The following is a 19492-nucleotide window of genomic DNA, read 5'->3' on the forward strand; positions in this document are numbered from 1 at the left end:
CCCTCAACAAGGAAAAATTATTCAGCAAAATGGAAAATATATCTCATTTGGAGTACTGCAAAAGGAGAAGATGTGTCACTGGTAAACATAGCCAACATCCTGGAATACTTGGCAGAGCTCTTCCACAAAGGCCTGTCCTATTCTTCCATTAAGATTCATGCATCAGCTATTTCAGCAGAATACGGCTTGGATCCTCCAGTCTTCTCACACCCTCTGCTCATGCAGTTTCTGAGAGGAATTAAAAATGTAAAACCTCCTAGGAAGCCACCATTGCCAGCATGGGACTTGAACTTTGTGCTAGAAAAATTGACACTTCCTCCTTTCGAACCAGCAGCAACAGCAGAATTGCAATACTTATCATGGAAAACTGCTTTCCTGCTGGCAATCACTTCAGCAAGAAGGGTATCTGAGCTACAGGCATTAATGGCAGTACAACCCTTCCTGATCTTCCATCAAGATAGTGTCCATGAGAACAAATCCTACTTTTATGCCTAAAGTGGTCTCCAGAGTATCTTTAAATCAGGCTATCCACCTACCTACATTCTTCCCCAACCCACAGAACAGGGGAGAAAGACTGTTGCATACCTTGGATGTACACAGACAATTACGCTACTACCTGGACAGGACCAAGAGCAATAGAAAAACGGACCAGCTACTGGTAGCATATGCAACAGGAATGGAAGGAAAAGCAATTTCAAAACAGACAATCTCCAAGTGGATAGGAAATTGCATCAGATTTTGCTACTCCTACCATGGAAAGAAAACCCCAGAAAACATCAGGCCTCACTCTACAAGGGCTACAGCCACTACCACAGCTTTCCTACGAGGAGTGGCTACCAAGGACATTTTAGAGGCTGCTACTTGGAGCTCCGTGCATACATTTGCCAAGCATTATAATTTACCTTTATACTCTAGATCCCGAGCAGGTTTTGCCACTGCTGTTTTGCAAGGGATCTTAACTACACCATAATTTTATTTTTCCTCCTCCCCCAGTTTGGCTATGGTATTCTACCCATTTGTAAGGACTGCAGATGCATCCTTGAAGGACATAGTACAGTTTTGTACCTACCATAAATGTAGATGTCCGATAGGAATGCATCTGCAGTCAGGATTACCCACCCTCCTTCCCCTCTGTGGTACTCCTAGGGTATTTGCCCATCTTATAGCTAGCTGGGGGAATCTATTATGGTGTATTTGTTTGTATATATGTACATACATGCTTTTTTTTGTTTGCTCTCTACTATTTGGAATCATTGGCATTTATCCAAATTTAGCCTTCCTAGAGGGCACCTGGCATCTGGGGCAAGAAACACTGAGGAAAATGGCGTCGGCTGATGCCTTTATACCCGAATAACTGCAGCTATGACGTCTGGTGAAGTGCGACACCAGCCGAGGCCAGACCCAGACTTTGGAATCCGGCCGACCGAAGGGCTGCCTGACGACAGGACAACCCATTTGTAAGGACTGCAGATGCATTCCTATCGGACATCTACATTTATGGTAGGTACAAAACTGTACTTTACGGTAAGTCTGCTTACGCAATTGTCCTTTGTCTGCAAGAGTAGAGAAATACTGACTTTAGTTGAGACATTACCTTCCCCTTTATCCTTAGGGTCATCTTAAAGGTTAGAGAACATGCTAGCAATCCTAATGTTATTCCTCTTCACAGAAATCATACTGGTTCTCCCAACCACTGGGGCTGAGCAAAGAAAGGTCTCACCCACTTCTCACAGGTCACTGAACCAACAGGAAAAGGGACACTTGTCCTCCATCATCTAATAAGCTTCTAGTCAACACCTTTGACTTCAGTACTCTGATGCCACACTATCCCTCCTTTCCTGCTAAGTTGCTTTGTATGTTAATGGAAGCCAGGAAATTCCACTTGGCTAAATGGTGTCATGTTTTCAATGTAGTTTAAGGAACATGGCATACGATTCCAGATGCCTTGTATTCAAGAATCCATGCTTTATTTAAGCCTGTTTGATAAGGGCTTGTCTTATGCCTTACTCAGTGTATCTTACCTTACCTCTCAACTGTACAGATTTTTATAGTGTGCGCAGATAGATTTTTGCATTGTTACCCTCACTGCAAGAGGTTCTCTGGTTAATTTCTCGGCTGGCATGCCTTCTGTGCGGAGTCTGCTTGTCCTCCCCTCGATTTAGTGAACATTAAAGACATGCAGGTAGGTGTGTGTATGTATGGATGTTCCTTCTTTGAAGGTTGGGCCGGGCTGGCAACTCAACACCTTAAAAATCCACTGCCAATCATTAGTGGACCGGTGTTTCGCTGTGGCAACCCCTAACTGGGAAAAGCTGAAAGACACTGCTATAGATAGATTGTTGCCACTTATTATTAGTCTGTTTCTCATAAAATTGTCATTTTCTGGTAAATCTTTGGCAAATTAATGAGGAATGAATTCATAAAATAATGTATTTGCGATTCAGACGTTCTACCTTTCAGAAAATTCATGCTAATGCAAAACCTGTTCTGTCAACTTTCAATGCTTGTAAGAGCAATGTTTAAAAATCGTACCTATTTTTGAGCCTTTGTCACCCAATTATTTATGGCTTTGTCCAGATTGCTTGCTCTAAGAAGTTAAGTGGTATGCATCTTACAGCTGTCATTGCTTTGTTTTATTGGTATCTGTCTTTGCTTTCAAACTATTTCTTAATTGGGTCTTACGTTTGAGATCTTTTAGAAAGCTATTTTTTTCCTTTCCCCAGATATTAGACATTCTGTCTGATAGGGAAGCTGGCTTTTACTCCATTCGCACAGCACATTCATTTATTAAACTATTTTTCTTCAAAACTCTCTTCCTGGTGACTATTACTTCATGGCTTCATCCTAGAGAATTTCAGAATTGCAGACCTTAATGTGCTTGAGGGCCTTATCAGATACTTCATGGTGGCAGAGTGGGCCTGTTCTTTCTCAATTTCAAGGTAGTGTCTATGGTGGTCTTGAATGTAGCTTTTCATTTTAGTCTTTCGGCTTTTCCCGGTTAGGGGTCGCCACAGCGGAGCTCCGGTCCGCTAATGATTGGCAGTGGATTTTTACAGTGCCGAGGTGCCAGCCTGATGCCCAACCTTCAAAGAAGGCACACCCATTCACGCATGCACCTACTTGCATGTCTTTAACATCACTGGACCATGGGGAGGACATGTAGACTCCACACAGAAGGCTCTCCAGCCAAGAATTGAATTGGAGAACATCTTGCTGTGAGGTGACAATGCTAACCACTGCACCACTGTGGCACTTGCTCCCTAATCCTTAAAATAAGGCAGAAGTGCTTAGTGAGTTAGCAGTAATAATTTACACAAATTGGCTAGGTATTTCTCTCTCTCAGAAGGAAAATGACACAGATCAGTGTCCAAATAAACTCTGTCTTAACTTGCTAGCCGATCACATCTGTTTATAATTTGCATGGAAAAGTCTTTCAGTTGCATATTAAGAGATGCAACAGAAACGAGAAGCTTTTCTACAATGATTTGATCAGTATGTCAGGCAGCTACCTGGACCTGCATGTTCTGTAAACTGGACATTCCTTTGAGGAACAAAGCAGGGTTTGCTATTTTAGTTTCCCTAATCTCTGTGCCCATGGTTTGTAGTGCTTTAGTACTGTTTTCACTTAAAAGTGATACCTCAGCAGTGACCTTTCTGATCAACATAGGACAGTTGTGTGAGAATACTTACCATAGCTGTATATGTTTTAGTAAAAGGATCATTGCTGCTGTATAGGCTGCCTTTTGCTCACCTCCTGATATGTTTATGGCCTGAAGCATAGTCAGGAGACTACTAATCAAGTTTGGTATTACATTCAGACTTCTACACTTCTTTCCTGGACTCTTTGGGTAGGATTGCCTTTTTATTGTCATTCAGGCTCTATGAACACATTGGTGGTGACCACCTCAGAAAACCCCCGAGAGAGAACTGAAGATTTCATGGATGACTGGCATCTTTTATGCTGTATATCCTTCTGGCCTTTTAGAGGGAAGTCTAGTCCCTGCTCTGGGAAAAGCTAATGCTCTTGAAGTCAGACCAGAGGATCAGATGTTCACCTGCGACAAATTCCTGTCCATTACAAATGATGCTGCAGCACCAGTCTTTGCAGGTGAGCATCCGTAGTTGTGAATATGCCTGCACAACTGAACTTTGTTGATAACTGAAGTATATCCATGTACAGTGATGGTAGTAGGAAAATACTAATTTTTTTTTTTCTTTTAAGCTGGTTGGCATGAAAATGTGACCTCTACCACTGCTACCCCAGTCGATAATGGTACATCTGCATGGGGAAAGCCAAATGAGACTGGTTCAGGATGGGGTGATCCAGATGATACCAGAACCTCAGCTACAGGCTGGGGGAGCTCACCTGCAAACCCTCAAAATGCAATGAAATCCAGTAAGTAAGCCAAGTCGTTTTAATTGCATGTGTTCCTTTTTTCTTCATGAGTATGAGATTGTAGAAAATGTGTAAATCTGTAGACATTCATAATAAAGCATGCATTTCACCTTTGTATGTTTATGATTTGCTGTATGAACCATTAGAAAAATTCTTAGCTCTGAGCTGGATGTTTATCCACAGGGTAGGGAAATTTGCAGATTCTACACTGAACCGGCCCTTGTCTGCCATCAAAATTTGTATGTAAGTGTTGCTTCTGATGCAGAATTTTAGGTATAAAGTTATGTTTGACAGAACTGCAATGTTGTATGTGTACCTAGGTCAAATTTTGGTTTAAAAAGTAATGTTTGATCTGATCTTGTCACTATTCATCTATTCTTGACTTGTGGGTACGGTTCCGATCCTCATAACTTATCTGGTTATATAGCTTGCGTCAGCCAAAAAAATCTGTTAAGCTACTAGTCTACCCAAAATGCCCCTCTCTACATTACCTCAGATCTCATTTACTGCTCTTACAGCAAGACGCGTCAGCCGACTCCTGCCTTGTAACTAAGGAAAACTTTGTATTTTACTCTCTTCCCTGTTAGTTTGCTGATATTAATCTCTAGTGATTTAGAATTCACTATTTTTCTCTAGTCTACTTAGTGTGTGTGTTTACCTTTCCCTCTGCGGTTGGTAATTTCCACTACCATCATTGGTAGTTCCCTTCTGCCTCCCCTTTACCGTTAAGTAATCTTTATACCATTGTTGGTAGTGCTTTCCTTGTGGTGTGACTGGTTTGCCATTCTTTTCCTTCATTTCTATTCTTCTGCCTCTCCTGGTTTTTATTTAGGGCAATGGCAGATAAATCCAAAAGTTCCACTACTGGCTTTAAACAATGTAAAGAGTGTGGCAGGGAAATTCCATACTCAGATAATCATGATGTTCTTCGTTTCCCATTGCTGCAGTCCTTACTATTGGGTATAGTCCGCATCCAGTCGGCCCGAATACCAGAGTATAAGGCTGACGTCGGTCAGGCGCATTAGACTGGCGTCGTCAGGGTACTAATGCGCATGACCGGCGTCATATCCTCAGTCTTTTTGCTGCATGGTCCGATGCAGAAGCAGTTTCTGAAAGTGCAGGTTGGCGTTCTGAAATATTTCCGAGTTTCAGACCGAAACAGAGTTGGCTAAGTACCCGTTGGGGAACATTTTGGTTTCTTGCCTCAGTATTTAACGGATGTCAGAAAAAGTGAATAAGTGTACCTCTTGTACGACACAGATACTTCATAGGGATTACCATACCTTGTGTATACCTTGTTTAGGGCCTGAGCACGGCGTTGTTGGTTGCCGCTCTTGTGCTAGGTTTAACAAGCGCACTATAAAGAGGAGGTTAGACTGTGCCAGGTTAGTGTTTGGGAAGCGTTGCAATTATAAAATGCCGCCGGATGCTCCGCCGCCCAAGAAGCGCAAGGACAAAACAGCGAAGCCTAGGGTTGATGAACCGGCAGTCCCGGACGTCGGTTCTTTAGAAACTCAGTGGAGCCAGAGGTTTTGCCAGGAGTTTCCATGGAGTCTCAGGCAGAAACTTTACTGTTACAGGATGTGCCTTCTCAGGAGGTAGGCCAGGCTGAGGGGCTTCTCAGGTAACTGTTCTTCCCTCTCTTCCCAAGGTAGTTAGAGCCTCTCCTTCTGTTGCCAAAACTTCTTTGAGAGGTAGGCCTAGTTCAGCTTCAGTGGGGGCTTCTCCTAGCATTTCGGGTTCTGTACCTAAGAAACATATGCTTAAAATGGCAGAAGATTTGATTACTATGATTAGAGGTTCTATGCCCCGCCTGATAAGAGGCCTAGGGTGGAACCGAGTTTGATAGTTTTGAACAGTGTTCAGAGGCTTCAGAGTCTTCTGGAAGACTTGCAGGAGTATCCTACTTATTCTGATTCTGATGTGGATGATTCCACTCCTACAGCTTCTCCTCCTGAGGATTTCTCATTTTCAGAGACTCTGCATTCCATGAGGGAGCATTTTAAATGGGAAGGCCAGGATTACTCTGATTCAGGAAAAGGCTTAGGGAATTCTTGTTTTACCCCAGCATAGGCCCTTAGCTATTCCTCCTGTGTTGAATGTGGTGGAAGATGTTTTTGCAGAGGCTTCCCTGAACCCTGACTCTTTGCCTCCTGCTCCTGTTAAACCTGATAGGTATTATAGGGTGCCAAGCTCATAAGTATTTGTTTAAGAGTCCTAGGGGACCCAGAAACTGTTTCTCAGGGGCCTAAAGGTGTTAAAGCTTCTGTGGTTAAAAATCCTGTTCCCACTGATAAAGAGGCAAGGGCTTTGGATAGGTGGGGAAAGAAAGTGTATACTTCTTCCACTCTAGCCATGAGGCGTTGAATTGTCAGTTTCACATGCTAAAATATCAAAATTATCTCCTTTCACAATTGAAATCTAAGGTGGATGCTTTGGCGGAAGGTATTGAGTGTAAAGAGTTGCTGGATTTGGTTCATGTGTCTGAACAAGTGGGTAAGCATTCTTTGCAATGTGGTTTTGATGCTGTACAGGCCTCCTCGAGGGTGGCTGCTACTAGTTCTGTTCTTTGCAGGCATGCCTGGTTGAAGGATCAGAATTTAGCTGAGCATGTTAAGACAAGGATTTTGGATGCTCCTTTACAGTCTGATGTGTTGTTTGGATCGCCTGTGGAAGCAGTTTTAAAGAAAATGGAGGACAAAGCTAAGTCTATGCAAACTGTTAAAGATTTTTTGCAGGTGCAGCCACCGAAGTTTAGTAGAAATGGGCCTGCTAAGGGGTGGACATATCCTGCTTATGATTTCCAGTCTAGGGGTAGGTCTAGACGTGGTAGGGGCAGGGCTCAAGGTTCTTTTAGGCCTAGATCAGGGAGTTCACCTGCTCAGACTTCTGGTGAGGGCAGGGGTCAGTCCTTTCGTAAACAGACCCAATGACCTGCCTTTTCAGCTGCCAGTAGATTCTCGTCTGGCAGCTCCTTTGGGAGGAAGACTGTCTCTTTTCAAAGAAAATTGGGATTTAATTACTCAAGACAGATGGGTGTTGGATATCATTCACCACGGTTACAGGTTTTATTTCCACACAATGCCCCTTTCAAAGGCATGCCAGGCGTTCCTCCTCCACAAAGAAAAGAGGCTCACAAGCAAGTTTCTCAGTTACTCCAGATGGGGGCCATTCAGCCAGTCCCTGTCTCAGAAAGGGGCCTAGGATTTTATTCTCGCCTGTTCCTAGTACCAAAGAAGGGGAACACGTGGAGACCAATTTTGGATTTATCTCTCCTCAACACTTATCTGGACATTCCCAAGTTCAAGATGTTGACGTTACAACACCTTCTACCTCTGCTGGGCAAAGATCACTGGATGGTAACTTTAGATCTCAAGGAAGCTTACCTTCATGTGCCTATAAGGCTAAGTTGCAGGAAGTATCTGCGTTTCGAGCTGGAAATTCTCATTATCAGTTCTCTGCATTGCCCTTTGGCTTATCTACTGCAGAGTATTCACAAAGGTTCTGGCTCCAGTGATAGCTTACTTCAGGCTACAAGGAATTCAAATCTATCCTTACTTGGACGACTGCCTGATCCTGGCTCAAGAAAAGGAAGACCTTCTACAGCATCTGGAATATGTTATAGCAGTGCTAAGATGCCTAGGGTATTCTGTGAACGAAATAAAGTCCAGTCTAGTACCCTCTCAAGACATGTGCTTTCTGGGTGTGAGACTGAATACAGCAGCCCAGATGGCCTTTTTAACCCCGGACAAACAAAAGAGTCTATCACTTTACTTCCATCAACTATCTCATCAGTCCGTGCTGACTGCAAGGTCAGTCCTTCAAGCATTAGGGTTCATGGCATCTTGTATTCTGGTGCTTCCCAATGCCAAACTGCATATGAGGAAGCTACAATGGTATCTCAAAATGTATGGACACAGCACTGCCAGGATTTGGACACTGTCATTCAAATAATACCTTGCCTTCAAAAAGAATTTTTGTGGTGGGCTCAGGAATGTCACCTAAACAAGGGACTCTCTGTGACCCGGCCAGAGGCAAGTCAGATTTTAACGACAGATGCCTCGGACATTGCTTGGGAGCTCATCTAAATGGAAAGTGGATACAAGACAAGTGGCCTGCCAGACTACAGCATCTACATATCAACATGAAGGAGATGTTAGCAGTCCAGTTTGCATTAATGGCTTTCAAGGAGTTACTTCTTCCAGGGCAGGTGTTGATTCTAACAGACAACACAACTGTCATGTGGTACATCAACAAGCAAGGGGAACACATTCTTATCCTCTATGCAGGCAAGCAATGATTTTATGGGAGACTGCTAAGCTTGCAACTAACTCTTCAGGCAAGGTTTCTGCCAGGAGCACAGAACTCCTTAGCAGATGTGTTAAGCAGACAAATCATGGATCCCCACAGTGGAAACTGGATCTTCATGTATTTCAGAAATTGACAGTGTCATGGGGAACTCCAGACATAGATCTGTTCGCTTCTCCACTAAACCACCAGCTGCCAAAGTATTGCACAAAGGGGTTTCATCACACAGCTTGGAAAGTGGATGCTCTGTCTTTCAGTTGGAAAAACCTTCATGTGTATGCCTTTCCACCTCTGCCTCTTCTTCCAAAGGTACTATTAAAGGTCAGACAAGACAGGCCAAGGATGATTTTGATAGCTCCAGATTGGCCTCGGCAACACTGGTACCCACTACGGAGTCTGGTAAAGAAGCCTCCATGGCCTTTACCTCTGATTCCTCATCTGTTATCTCAGAAGGACGGTCATCTGCTCAATGTCAAGCTTCACTCTCTTCATCTAACAGCCTGGCATATTCTGTGTTGAAACACAGCAGGTCTCAACTTCCTCAACAAGTTTTAAATGTGATTATGGAAGCTAGAAGACCTAGTACAAGGAGAGTGTGAAAATGGAAGAGATTTTTATTTTGAAGTACAGCAAAGAATTTGGAGATTTCTGAGCCTAATTTGAGTGTGGCTCTTCAATATCTTACTGAGTTATTGGACAAAGGTTTGTCCTTCTCTTCCATTAAGATTCATGCTGCAGCAATTTCAGCTCACTATGATTGTGACCCACCTTTGTTTCGCATCCTTTGTTCAAGCAGTTTCTTAGAGGGGCAAAGAATATAAGACCCCCACGTAGAGCTCCTACTCCTGCTTGGGATCTCAATTTTGTGTTGGAAAACTTACTCTACAACCTTGAGCCTGCAGCTACTGCTGAATTGAAATACTTGTCATGGAAGACTGCTTTTCTGTTGGCTATTACTTCTGCAAGAAGGGTGTCTGAGTTGCAGGCCCTTATGGCAGTAGAGCCCTTTGATTTTCCATAAGGATAGGGTATCTTTACGTACTAATCCTTCCTTTATGCCTAAGGTGGTTTCTAGTGTGGCTTTAAACCAAACTATTCATTTGCCTACATTTTATGCAGAACCCCAAAATAAAGGGGAAAAGATTTTGCACACTTTAGATGTACACAGGCAATTGCGTTATTATTTAAGCAGGACTAAGGATTTTAGGCAGTCTCAGCAGTTGTTTGTTTCTTTTGCTTTGAGTTCACAGGGCAAGCCTGTGTCAAAACAAACTATTTCTAGGTGGATTGGCTTTTGCATTTCATTTTGTTACTCCCATCATGGCAAGGAGATTCCAGCTGGGATTAGGCCTCATTCCACTAGGGCTACTGCCACTTCAACAGCATTTCTAAGGGGTGGCAACTAAGGATATTTTGGAAGCAGCTACTTGGAGTTCAGTGCATACTTTCTCTAAGCATTATCACCTTCCTATCTACTCTAAGTCTAGGGCTGGTTTTGCCACAGCTGTTTTGCAAGGCATGTTGTCAGCTCCTGCTTTATGGTTTGCCAGCCCCCCTTACCTCTGCTGTGGGATTCTACCCCATAGTAAGGACTGCAGCAATGGGAAGCGAAGAACATAGTACAGTTTTGTACCTACCATAAATGTAGATGTTCGAGGATTCCATTGCTGCAGTCCTCCCTCCTTCCCCTCTGTGTTTAGGGGTGGTTGTGTAGGTGAGATTACATGCTGATATTTTTGTATATAGTCTTGTATATATTGTATATATTTTTGGTGCAGGTATTTTGAGCCTTGTCTTTTTAGGGTCTTCTGACATCTGGGGCAAGAAAAGACTGAGGATATGACGTCGGTCATGCGCATTAGTACCCTGGCGTACTGGCGTCAGTCTAATGCGCCTGACCTCTGGTATTCGGGCCGACTGGATGCGGACTATACCCAATAGTAAGGACTGCAGCAATGGAATCCTCGAACATCTACATTTATGGTAGGTACAAAACTGTACTTTGTGTTTATTGTTTGGGTGTGTCCCACTTAAGTGTAAGCTGTACAATCTGCCAGGGTTTCAGCAATAGAACTCCAGCAGAGCAGAAAAATAAGCTCATTCTCCAAGGGATTCTTAAAGCCCCTTTCGAAGAAGGCTTGTCCAAGGCTGACCAGTCTTCTCTGGCCTCTTGTTCCAAATCTTCCCCTTCAGTGCCGGCATTTCCCTTTGCACCAACTGTTAAAAAGCTTAAGCATGAATCTGCAGGTTCCTCCTTGGAACCGAGAACTAAGGTTCCGAAGCTTTCTGGAAGGTCTGAATTTTCGGCACTGTTACCCTTACTGGTGTCTTTGACACCGACCATGATGCCCACTCATATGACTACTACCACTCTTACTTCGACCACTGTTCTGACATTGGCACCAACTACCACCACTGCAGTGCCAGCGCTGATATCTCCCACGGCCCTGCACATGGTGCTGAAGACTTGTATTTCTACTCAACCCAGGACCACTTATTCCTATGGACCCCATTAGTCAAATCCCTAGCCCTTTTGTGGAAAGATCCGAGTCTCCTTCTAGGTTGTCCATTTGCTCTACCAGAAATCTGTCAGAAGTTGATCTAGTAAGGTTGGTGGATCAGATCCTGACAGCCAGGGGTCTTCGCTCCTCTTCTCAGCCTCCTCTCCCTACTGGTGCAGGGAGTTTCTCCCCCATGACCCCTTCTTATTCTCCTCCTCTGACCCCTTTACATGCTTTAGAGCTCTCGACTGCAACTTCACAGGTTCCAATGACTTCAGCACTGACAACCTTTTTGTCTTTGATGGGTACGACTCTGACATCTTCGGTGCCTTTAGGACCGTGTCTTTGCTGTCGGGCCCAAGGGGTTGTTCTTGGCTCTGAATTTTTCTATGGAGTCTGCCTTGCCTCTTTGGGCTGTGCCAACAGAGGACCCATCCTTGGTTCTGGTTTGTCAGGTGGGTCTCTCGGAGCAGGATGTGTAACCCTGGTTCTGAGTTTTTCTGTTCTGGACTCCCATCCCTCCTCAGGGCGTCCTGACTTTTGAGCCATGGAAAGAGCCTTGTCCACTGCCTCTTCTCAGGTGGCCCCTGTGTTACTGGAGTCTAACCCTTTGACCCCAGGTTTACCGGTTCTACCACCAACCTCGATTCCCAGACAGTAAGCACCGAGGTAGCAAGACTTGCCTACTAAAGGCATCCCCTCTTTTGAGTCTTCAGATGCTCCCACTGAAGAGCCACCTTAGAAGAGATTGTGTAAAAGGAAACACCTTAATTCTCCCGAAGAATCCGTCACAGAGGACATGGATTTTGATGAGGGGGAGAGTTCCCCCGGTCACCCCCAGAAGACCTCTCCTCCTGAAACATTCTTGAGATCCTAAAACAGAGGGGTGATTGGAAATCCAAAGACCCTTCCTGTTAGGAATCCGTGTACTTTGCAGGCTTTTGGTGCTCACCCGTCTACCTTCTGGGTGACCCCGCCTGCTGCCGACCTAATTAAATTGATCATTCAGTGAGTTTGGAAGGCTCCTGACTCTGTAGAACTTGTCCCACGGAGACCTGACAAAATACTTTCCACTACTGAGGACCATCGACATTGGGCAAAGGGCTTTAATAGTTGATGCCATGGTGGTAGCAGCTGGCACCAATAAAGAACTAGCCAAGGAAAGTTCTACTGTACATAACCCAAACAGAGTCCAGAGTGATGGATAGATTTGGGAAGCTGGTCTGTGCATTGACCTTCTCCATCAGGTCCTTGAATTTTTTGGCACACTTTACTAGACTTCAGAGAGATCTGGTCAAGGAGCTTTCAGATACTCTGGTGGGAGCAGTGACTGAGGGGTCCTTGAAAATGTGTTCTCCCAGTTTGCTACCCTGGACTCTATTTCGAATTTGTCCATGAGGCTCATTGCCAATGCAGCCAAGGGGGTGACCAGGTCTGCAGGTTCAGGCGTTGCTATTCGATGACATGCTTGGGTGCATCTGTGCAAGTTTGCAGAACCATTCACATCTTCCTTCTTTGATGCTTTCTTTGGATCCTCCTTGTTTGGGCCCAAAGTAAAGGAAGCTCTGTCCAGGTGTGAAAAGGATGGAAAGACTGTCTGCTGCGGGCATATGTTTTTCCACTCTTCAACGACCCTACTCCAGGAATCAAAGGAGTGGTATGATGTGGTTCAAGAAGTCCCAGAAGCCTTTCCAGAACACACACGGTTCGGACTCCCCTTGGGGCAGAGGGGGGAGTTGCAATGGAAGATGCTATCCCAGGGGCAGGGGTGGTCCGCAGAATCAGGGTTCCAGGGAGTCCTTCTGTGGTCAACTGTACCAATGCTCCTGAAAGGGGGCCTGATTGCTTACCTCTAGAGGCAGTCAGGGAAAGATTTTCCTTGCACCCAACTGCCTGGCTATGCATAACTGCTGGGTGCTAAAGATAATTTCCAGAGGTTATTTAATTCCCTTTACTCTTTACCTAAGAACTCAAGCAAGACTTCCCGACATTCGACCCAGTCAGAGGGATCTAACAGCATTAGAAATACAAAAACTGCTAGAAAGTCATCCAAGAAGTCCCACCAGACCAAGTAGGATCCAGATGTTAGTCAAGATTCTTTTTAGTGCCAAAGAAAATGGGACTGGAGACCAATTTTGGATCTCAGTATTCTAAGCAAATTTGTCCAGCAGTCAAGACATGTATTACCACATAAAGATGGACAAACGCTCAAAGTTTCTCCACTTCCAGGTGGGGTCCAGTCATTGCCAGTTCAGAGTGCTGCCCTTTGGTCTCACCACAGCCCCCAGGGTGTTCACCAAATGCAAGACAGCAGTCACAGCACATTTGAGGCTGCATGGATTCAGTGTGTTTCCTTACCTAGATGACTGACTCATCACCACTTCCACCAGGAGTCTACTACTTTGAACAACTGATTTTGTTCTGGAACTGTCTCAACAGTTGGGCATCAGAGTCAATCTTGTGAAGTCTCAACTAATCCCTTCTCAGGATATGGAATTAATCGGAGCTCATCTCAACACTGTGTCTTGTGTAGCATTGCTTCCCCTTCACAGGTTGCAGAAAATACAATCGCAGGTTCACCCTGATGTCCTTCAAGGATGCATCTGCAGTCCTAACAAATGGGTTGTCCTGTCGTCAGGCAGCCCTTCTGTCGGCTGGATTCCAAAGTCTGGGTCTGGCCTCGGCTGGTGTCGCACTTCACCCGACGTCATCTCTGCTGGTCTTCGGGTATAAAGGCATCAGCCGACGCCATTTTCCTCAGTCTTTCTTGCCGCGTGGCGCCCGAAGCAGAAGCTGTTCGCAAGTGCCGGTCGGTCAGATCCAGAGATTAATACTACCGAATACTACTTCGAAGACTTCTAAAAGCTAAGTACCCCGTTGGGGACTCTTTCTTGCCTCAGCCGATGTCAGAAAAAGTAAATAACTGTTTAACTTGTGGGAAACAAATACCTCATAAAGATTTCCACTCTTACTGCTTACCTTGTTTAGGCCCAGACCATGACGTAGCAGCTTGTTTAGCCTGTGCTTCCTTCAACCGACGAACGCTTAGGCGTCGGTCGGAGTTTGCTGAACAGTTTTTCGGCTCAGACTTTGCGTACATTATGCCGTCGGATCCTCCGACTACCCAAATTGTTAAGAAACGCAAAGAAAAGGACCGACACTCGCGGTCCGCGGTTTCGGCCGAAACCACGGTTAAGCAAACCGCGAGTGTCTCGGTTTCGGCCAAAACTGAGCAAACGGTTCAATCTACAGCCGAATCCATGACTACTACCGAGGCCCCTTCTACCCTAGCTGAATCGGCCTCTGAAATTTTGCCTTCTAATGTGGTTTCTCTAGAGTTATCGGACACCATCCCTTTGGATGTCTCTACCCCAGCACGTGGTGCTGCTAGGCCTCCTGCAGCCATGTCTATAAAGGCCTTTGCCAGGGCTAAAGCAGCCAAAACTGCTAAATCAGTGCCTGTTAAGCCCCCCTCTCACAGGCCCAGCTCCAGTTCACAAATGCTTACTCTGGCAGAGGATCTCATCTCTTTAATAAGGGGATCCCAATCTCACCCAGACAGGGCCTCACAACCTCTGGAAAAGAGACCTAGAGCAGAGCCCCCTGAGCCAGGCTCCTCAGATGACTCTTCTGATGACTCGGACATTACAGACCATCCAGAGGCTCCTCTTTCTACTTATGAAGATTCTGATGCTGAAGAATCTATTCCTTCTGCCTCTCCACCAGAGGAATTTTCCTTTGGGGAAACCTTACATGCCATGCGAGAGCAATTCCAATGGCAGGGACAAGATTTCTCAGATTCAAGAAAAAGGCTTAGGACCTTTTTACACTTACCGCAACATAGGCCCTTAGCTATTCCTCCAGTCCTTCCTGTTGTGGATGATGCATTTAATGATGTTTGCACTGCTCCTGATACTTTACCTCCAGCCCCTGCTAAGCCCGACAGGTTCTACAGGGTACCGGACACTCATCACCACTTATACAAGGCTCCTTTTGCAGATCCGGAGACCATCTCCCAGGGGCCTAAGGCAGTAGCTTCGACCTCAGCTAAAAACCCTCTCCCTTCTGATAGGGAATCCAGGTCCTTAGAGAGATGGGGTAAAAAGTATACACCTCTGCTACTCTCTCAGCTAGAGCTTTGAACTGTCAGTTTCATATGATCCAATACCAAGAGTTTATGCTTGATCAGTTAACTAAGAAACTGTCCTCTGATGATTCCTTAGATAAGAAATATGTTCTAGAAATGGTGAACAACATTCAGCAGGTTAGTAACCATTCTTTAAAATGTGGCTATGATGCACTGGAGGCTTCATTTAGATCAGCCATGACTGGCACAGTTATAAGAAGGCATGCATGGTTGAAAGAGCAGGTCTTGCCGGATCATGTTAAAGCAAAGCTATTAGATGCTCCTATGGACAAGGCCAGTCTATTTGGTTCTCCTGCCCAACAAGTAATGAAGAAAATGGAAGGGAAGGCAAAATCTGTACAAACAGTTAAAGATTTCTTACAGGTACAGCCCCCAAGGTTCAGCAGGAACTGGCCTTCCAAAAACTGGTCCTTTCCAGACTCCTCTAAAAATCAGAGAGGCAGGAATAGACGTTCCAGAGGCAGAAATCAATCCAGAGGAGGTGCCTACAGGGGACGCCAGTGGCAAGGCAATAACCAACGAGGCACAGATACAACCACTACCACTGCAACAGGACAATCACAGTGACTTGGCTCTAACACCGCCTACCAGGGAACAAATAGTAGCACCCTTAGGCGGAAAGTTAGCCTTATTTTCAAAAAACTGGCACCATATCACAAGAGACAACTGGATTTTGCAAACTATAGACCAAGGCTACAGGTTTCATTTCCACACCTTACCAGCAAAAAGAGGAATGCCAAACCTGCCACCAAATCAAAAGTCAGAAGCCCTAAAACAAATAGCTCAATTAACAAAGATGAGAGCTGTGGAAAAGGTACCACCTACAGAACAGGGCAAGGGATTTTACTCCAGACTCTTCCTAGTACCAAGAAAAGAGAACAGTTGGAGACCTATTCTCGACCTGTCCGCTTTAAACACATTCATCATCGTTCCAAAATTCAAAATGCTGACCCTACACCAACTTCTTCCCATGCTGGGCAAGGAGTATTGGCTGGTAACTCTAGATCTCAAGGAGGCATACCTGGACGTCCCCATACGACCAATTTGCAGAAGATACCTCAGATTTCTTGCAGGATCAGAGCATTATCAATTCTCAGCATTGCCCTTTGGCTTATCTACTGCCCAGAGTGTTCACGAAATGCCTGGCATCAGTAATCGCTCATTGCAGGCTTCGGGGAATCCAAATTTATCCATACCTGGACGACTGCCTGATACAAGCGGACAACAAAAGCAAACTGACACAAGACTTACAAAGAGTCATTTGCTTACTACAAGCCCTGGGATACACAGTCAATTTAAAAAAGTCAAAACTGATACCATCCCAGACAATAACATTCTTGGGGGCAGAATTGGACACAGTAAAACAGATGGCATTCCTAACTGCAGAAAAACAAGAACAACTTCCTCTGTACTTCTTGGCACTAGCAAAGCAGAACAAACTAACAGCAAGGAAAGTACTGCAGGCCTTGGGTTTCATGGCATCCTGCATAATCTTGGTCCCCCATGCCAGACTGCATATGAGAAAGCTACAGTGGTGCCTAAAGAATTTATGGTCTCAACACAAGCACAGCTTAGAAACCGAAATACCACTAATTCCATGCCTGAAACAAGAGTTCCTATGGTGGGCTCAGACATGCCAGGCAAACCCAGGCTTGTCCTTCCACAACATTCAAGCAAGCCAAACCATCACAACGGACGCCTCAGACCTCGGTTGGGGGGCACACATGCTGCACAAGTGCATTCAAGGCTTATGGACTCCAGATCAACTACACCTGCACATAAATCAAAAAGAAATGCTGGCAGTAAAACTAGCAATCCAGAATTTCAGACCATTCCTCAAAGAGGGCCAATTGATGATAAGGACAGACAACACCACAGTCATGTGGTACATCAACAAACAGGGAGGCACTCATTCATACCCCCTATGCCGAATGACTCTGGACCTGTGGAATATGGCTCTGAGCTACAACATTCAATTACAGGCAATATTTGTACCGGGAAAAGAAAACATCCTAGCAGACATGTTAAGCAGAACTACCTCGGATGCTCACGAATGGATGCTACACCCGGACATCTTCAAGGCCATCACAAAGAAATGGGGAATGCCACAAATAGACCTATTTGCATCCCCACTCAATCACCAACTCAAGAAATTCTGCACAAGGACATACCACCCTCTTGCTTGGAAGGTGGACTCTCTATCCTTCAATTGGAAAGGCCTGACAAGCATATGCATTTCCACCCCTTCCTTTGATGCACAAGGTACTACTGAAAATCAAAGAGGAACGTCCAAGGATAATTCTGATAGCTCCAAATTGGCCAAGACAACATTGGTATCCATTACTGAGGAGCATGTCTCGGGGGGGACGTGGACTCTACCCCTGATTCCTTTGATGTTGACTCAGAGCAACTACAACATCTTGCATCCAAACCTGAAAACTCTGCAACTCACTGCCTGGAACATTACATAAGAGCATCTAACCCAGATTTATCCCAAAGGGTTAAAGACATTATCCTTGAGGCCCGCAGACCTTCTACTAGAAGGAACTATGCAGGAAAATGGAAAAGGTTTGTCATTTGGAGTACGGAAAGAGGGAAAGATGTGTCAAAGGTAGATATTGCCAACATCCTGGAGTATTTGGCAGAGCTCCTACATACTGGCCTGTCCTATTCCTCCATCAAGATACATGCATCAGCTATTTCTGCAGAATACAGCCTGGATCCCCCTGTCTTCTCGCATCCTCTACTCAGGCAGTTCCTCAGAGGAATTAAGAATGTAAAACCTCCTAGGAAACCACCATTACCAGCATGGGACTTGAATTTTGTGCTAGAAAATTGACACTCCCTCCATTCGAACCAGCAGCAACAGCAGATCTTCAACACCTATCCTGGAAAACTGCTTTCCTACTGGCAATTACTTCAGCAAGAAGGGTTTCGGAACTACAGGCTTTAATGGCAGTACAACCCTTCCTAATCTTCCATCAAGATAGAGTGTCCATGAGAACTAATCCTACATTTATGCCTAAGGTGGTATCCAGAGTGTCTCTAAACCAGGCAATCCACCTACCTACCTTCTTTCCCAATCCACAGAACAAAGGGGAAAGACTGCTGCATGCCTTGGATGTACATAGACAGTTGCGCTACTACCTGGACAGAACCAAGGGCAATAGAAAAACTGACCAGCTCCTAGTAGCCTATGCAACAGGAAGGGAAGGAAAAGCAATTTCCAAACAGACAATCTCCAAGTGGATAGGAAATTGCATAAGATTCTGTTACTCCTATCATGGAAAGCAAATTCCACAGAACATAAGGCCTCATTCTACAAGGGCTACAGCCACTACCACAGCCTTCTTACGAGGAGTGGCTACCAAGGACATTATTGAGGCTGCTACTTGGACCTCCGTGCATACATTTGCCAAGCATTATAACTTACCTCTATACTCTAGATCCCGAGCAGGGTTTGCCACTGCTGTGTTGCAAGGGATCCTAACTACACCATAATTCTTATTCCTCCTCCCCTAGTTTGGCTATGGTATTCTACCCATTTGTTAGGACTGCAGATGCATCCTTGAAGGACATAGTACAGTTTTGTACCTACCATAAATGTAGATGTCCGAACAGGATAGCATCTGCAGTCAGGATTACCCTCCTTCCCTCTGTGGTACTCCTAGGGTATTGCCCACCTAATAGCTAGCTGGGGATCCGTTATGGTGTATTTGTTTGTATATATATACATACATGCATAATTTTTGTGTTTGCCTTCTACTTTTGGGAAACATTGGCATTTACCCAAAAATTTAGCTATCCAAGAGGGCTACTGGCATCTGGGGCAAGAAACACTGAGGAAAATGGCGTCGGCTGATGCCTTTATACCCGAAGACCAGCAGAGATGACGTCGGGTGAAGTGCGACACCAGCCGAGGCCAGACCCAGACTTTGGAATCCGGCCGACCGAAGGGCTGCCTGACGACAGGGCAACCCATTTGTTAGGACTGCAGATGCTATCCTGTTCGGACATCTACATTTATGGTAGGTACAAAACTGTACTTTCTTCGATCAACGTACCGGCTCAGCAGATTGTGCAAGCATTGGGCTCCATGACAGCAGCGATCACGTTGGTCCCACTGACAAAGTTTCATAT

General features: G+C 45.0%; 1 protein-coding gene across 1 annotated transcript in view; it reads left to right on the plus strand.

Moving 5' to 3' along the window:
- TNRC6B (trinucleotide repeat containing adaptor 6B) overlaps positions 1-19492 on the plus strand; it is a 2803754-nt gene that overhangs the window by 419631 nt on the left and 2364631 nt on the right. Inside the window, exon 4 of the mRNA XM_044074422.1 lies at positions 4223-4396. Coding sequence (XP_043930357.1) covers positions 4223-4396 — 174 coding nt within the window. The remainder of the gene's footprint in view (positions 1-4222; positions 4397-19492) is intronic.

This window comes from Protopterus annectens, chromosome 1.part0 (genome assembly GCF_019279795.1).
Source record: "Protopterus annectens isolate FY-2018-M chromosome 1.part0, PAN1.0, whole genome shotgun sequence".
Taxonomy (NCBI): Eukaryota; Metazoa; Chordata; order Ceratodontiformes; family Protopteridae; genus Protopterus; species Protopterus annectens.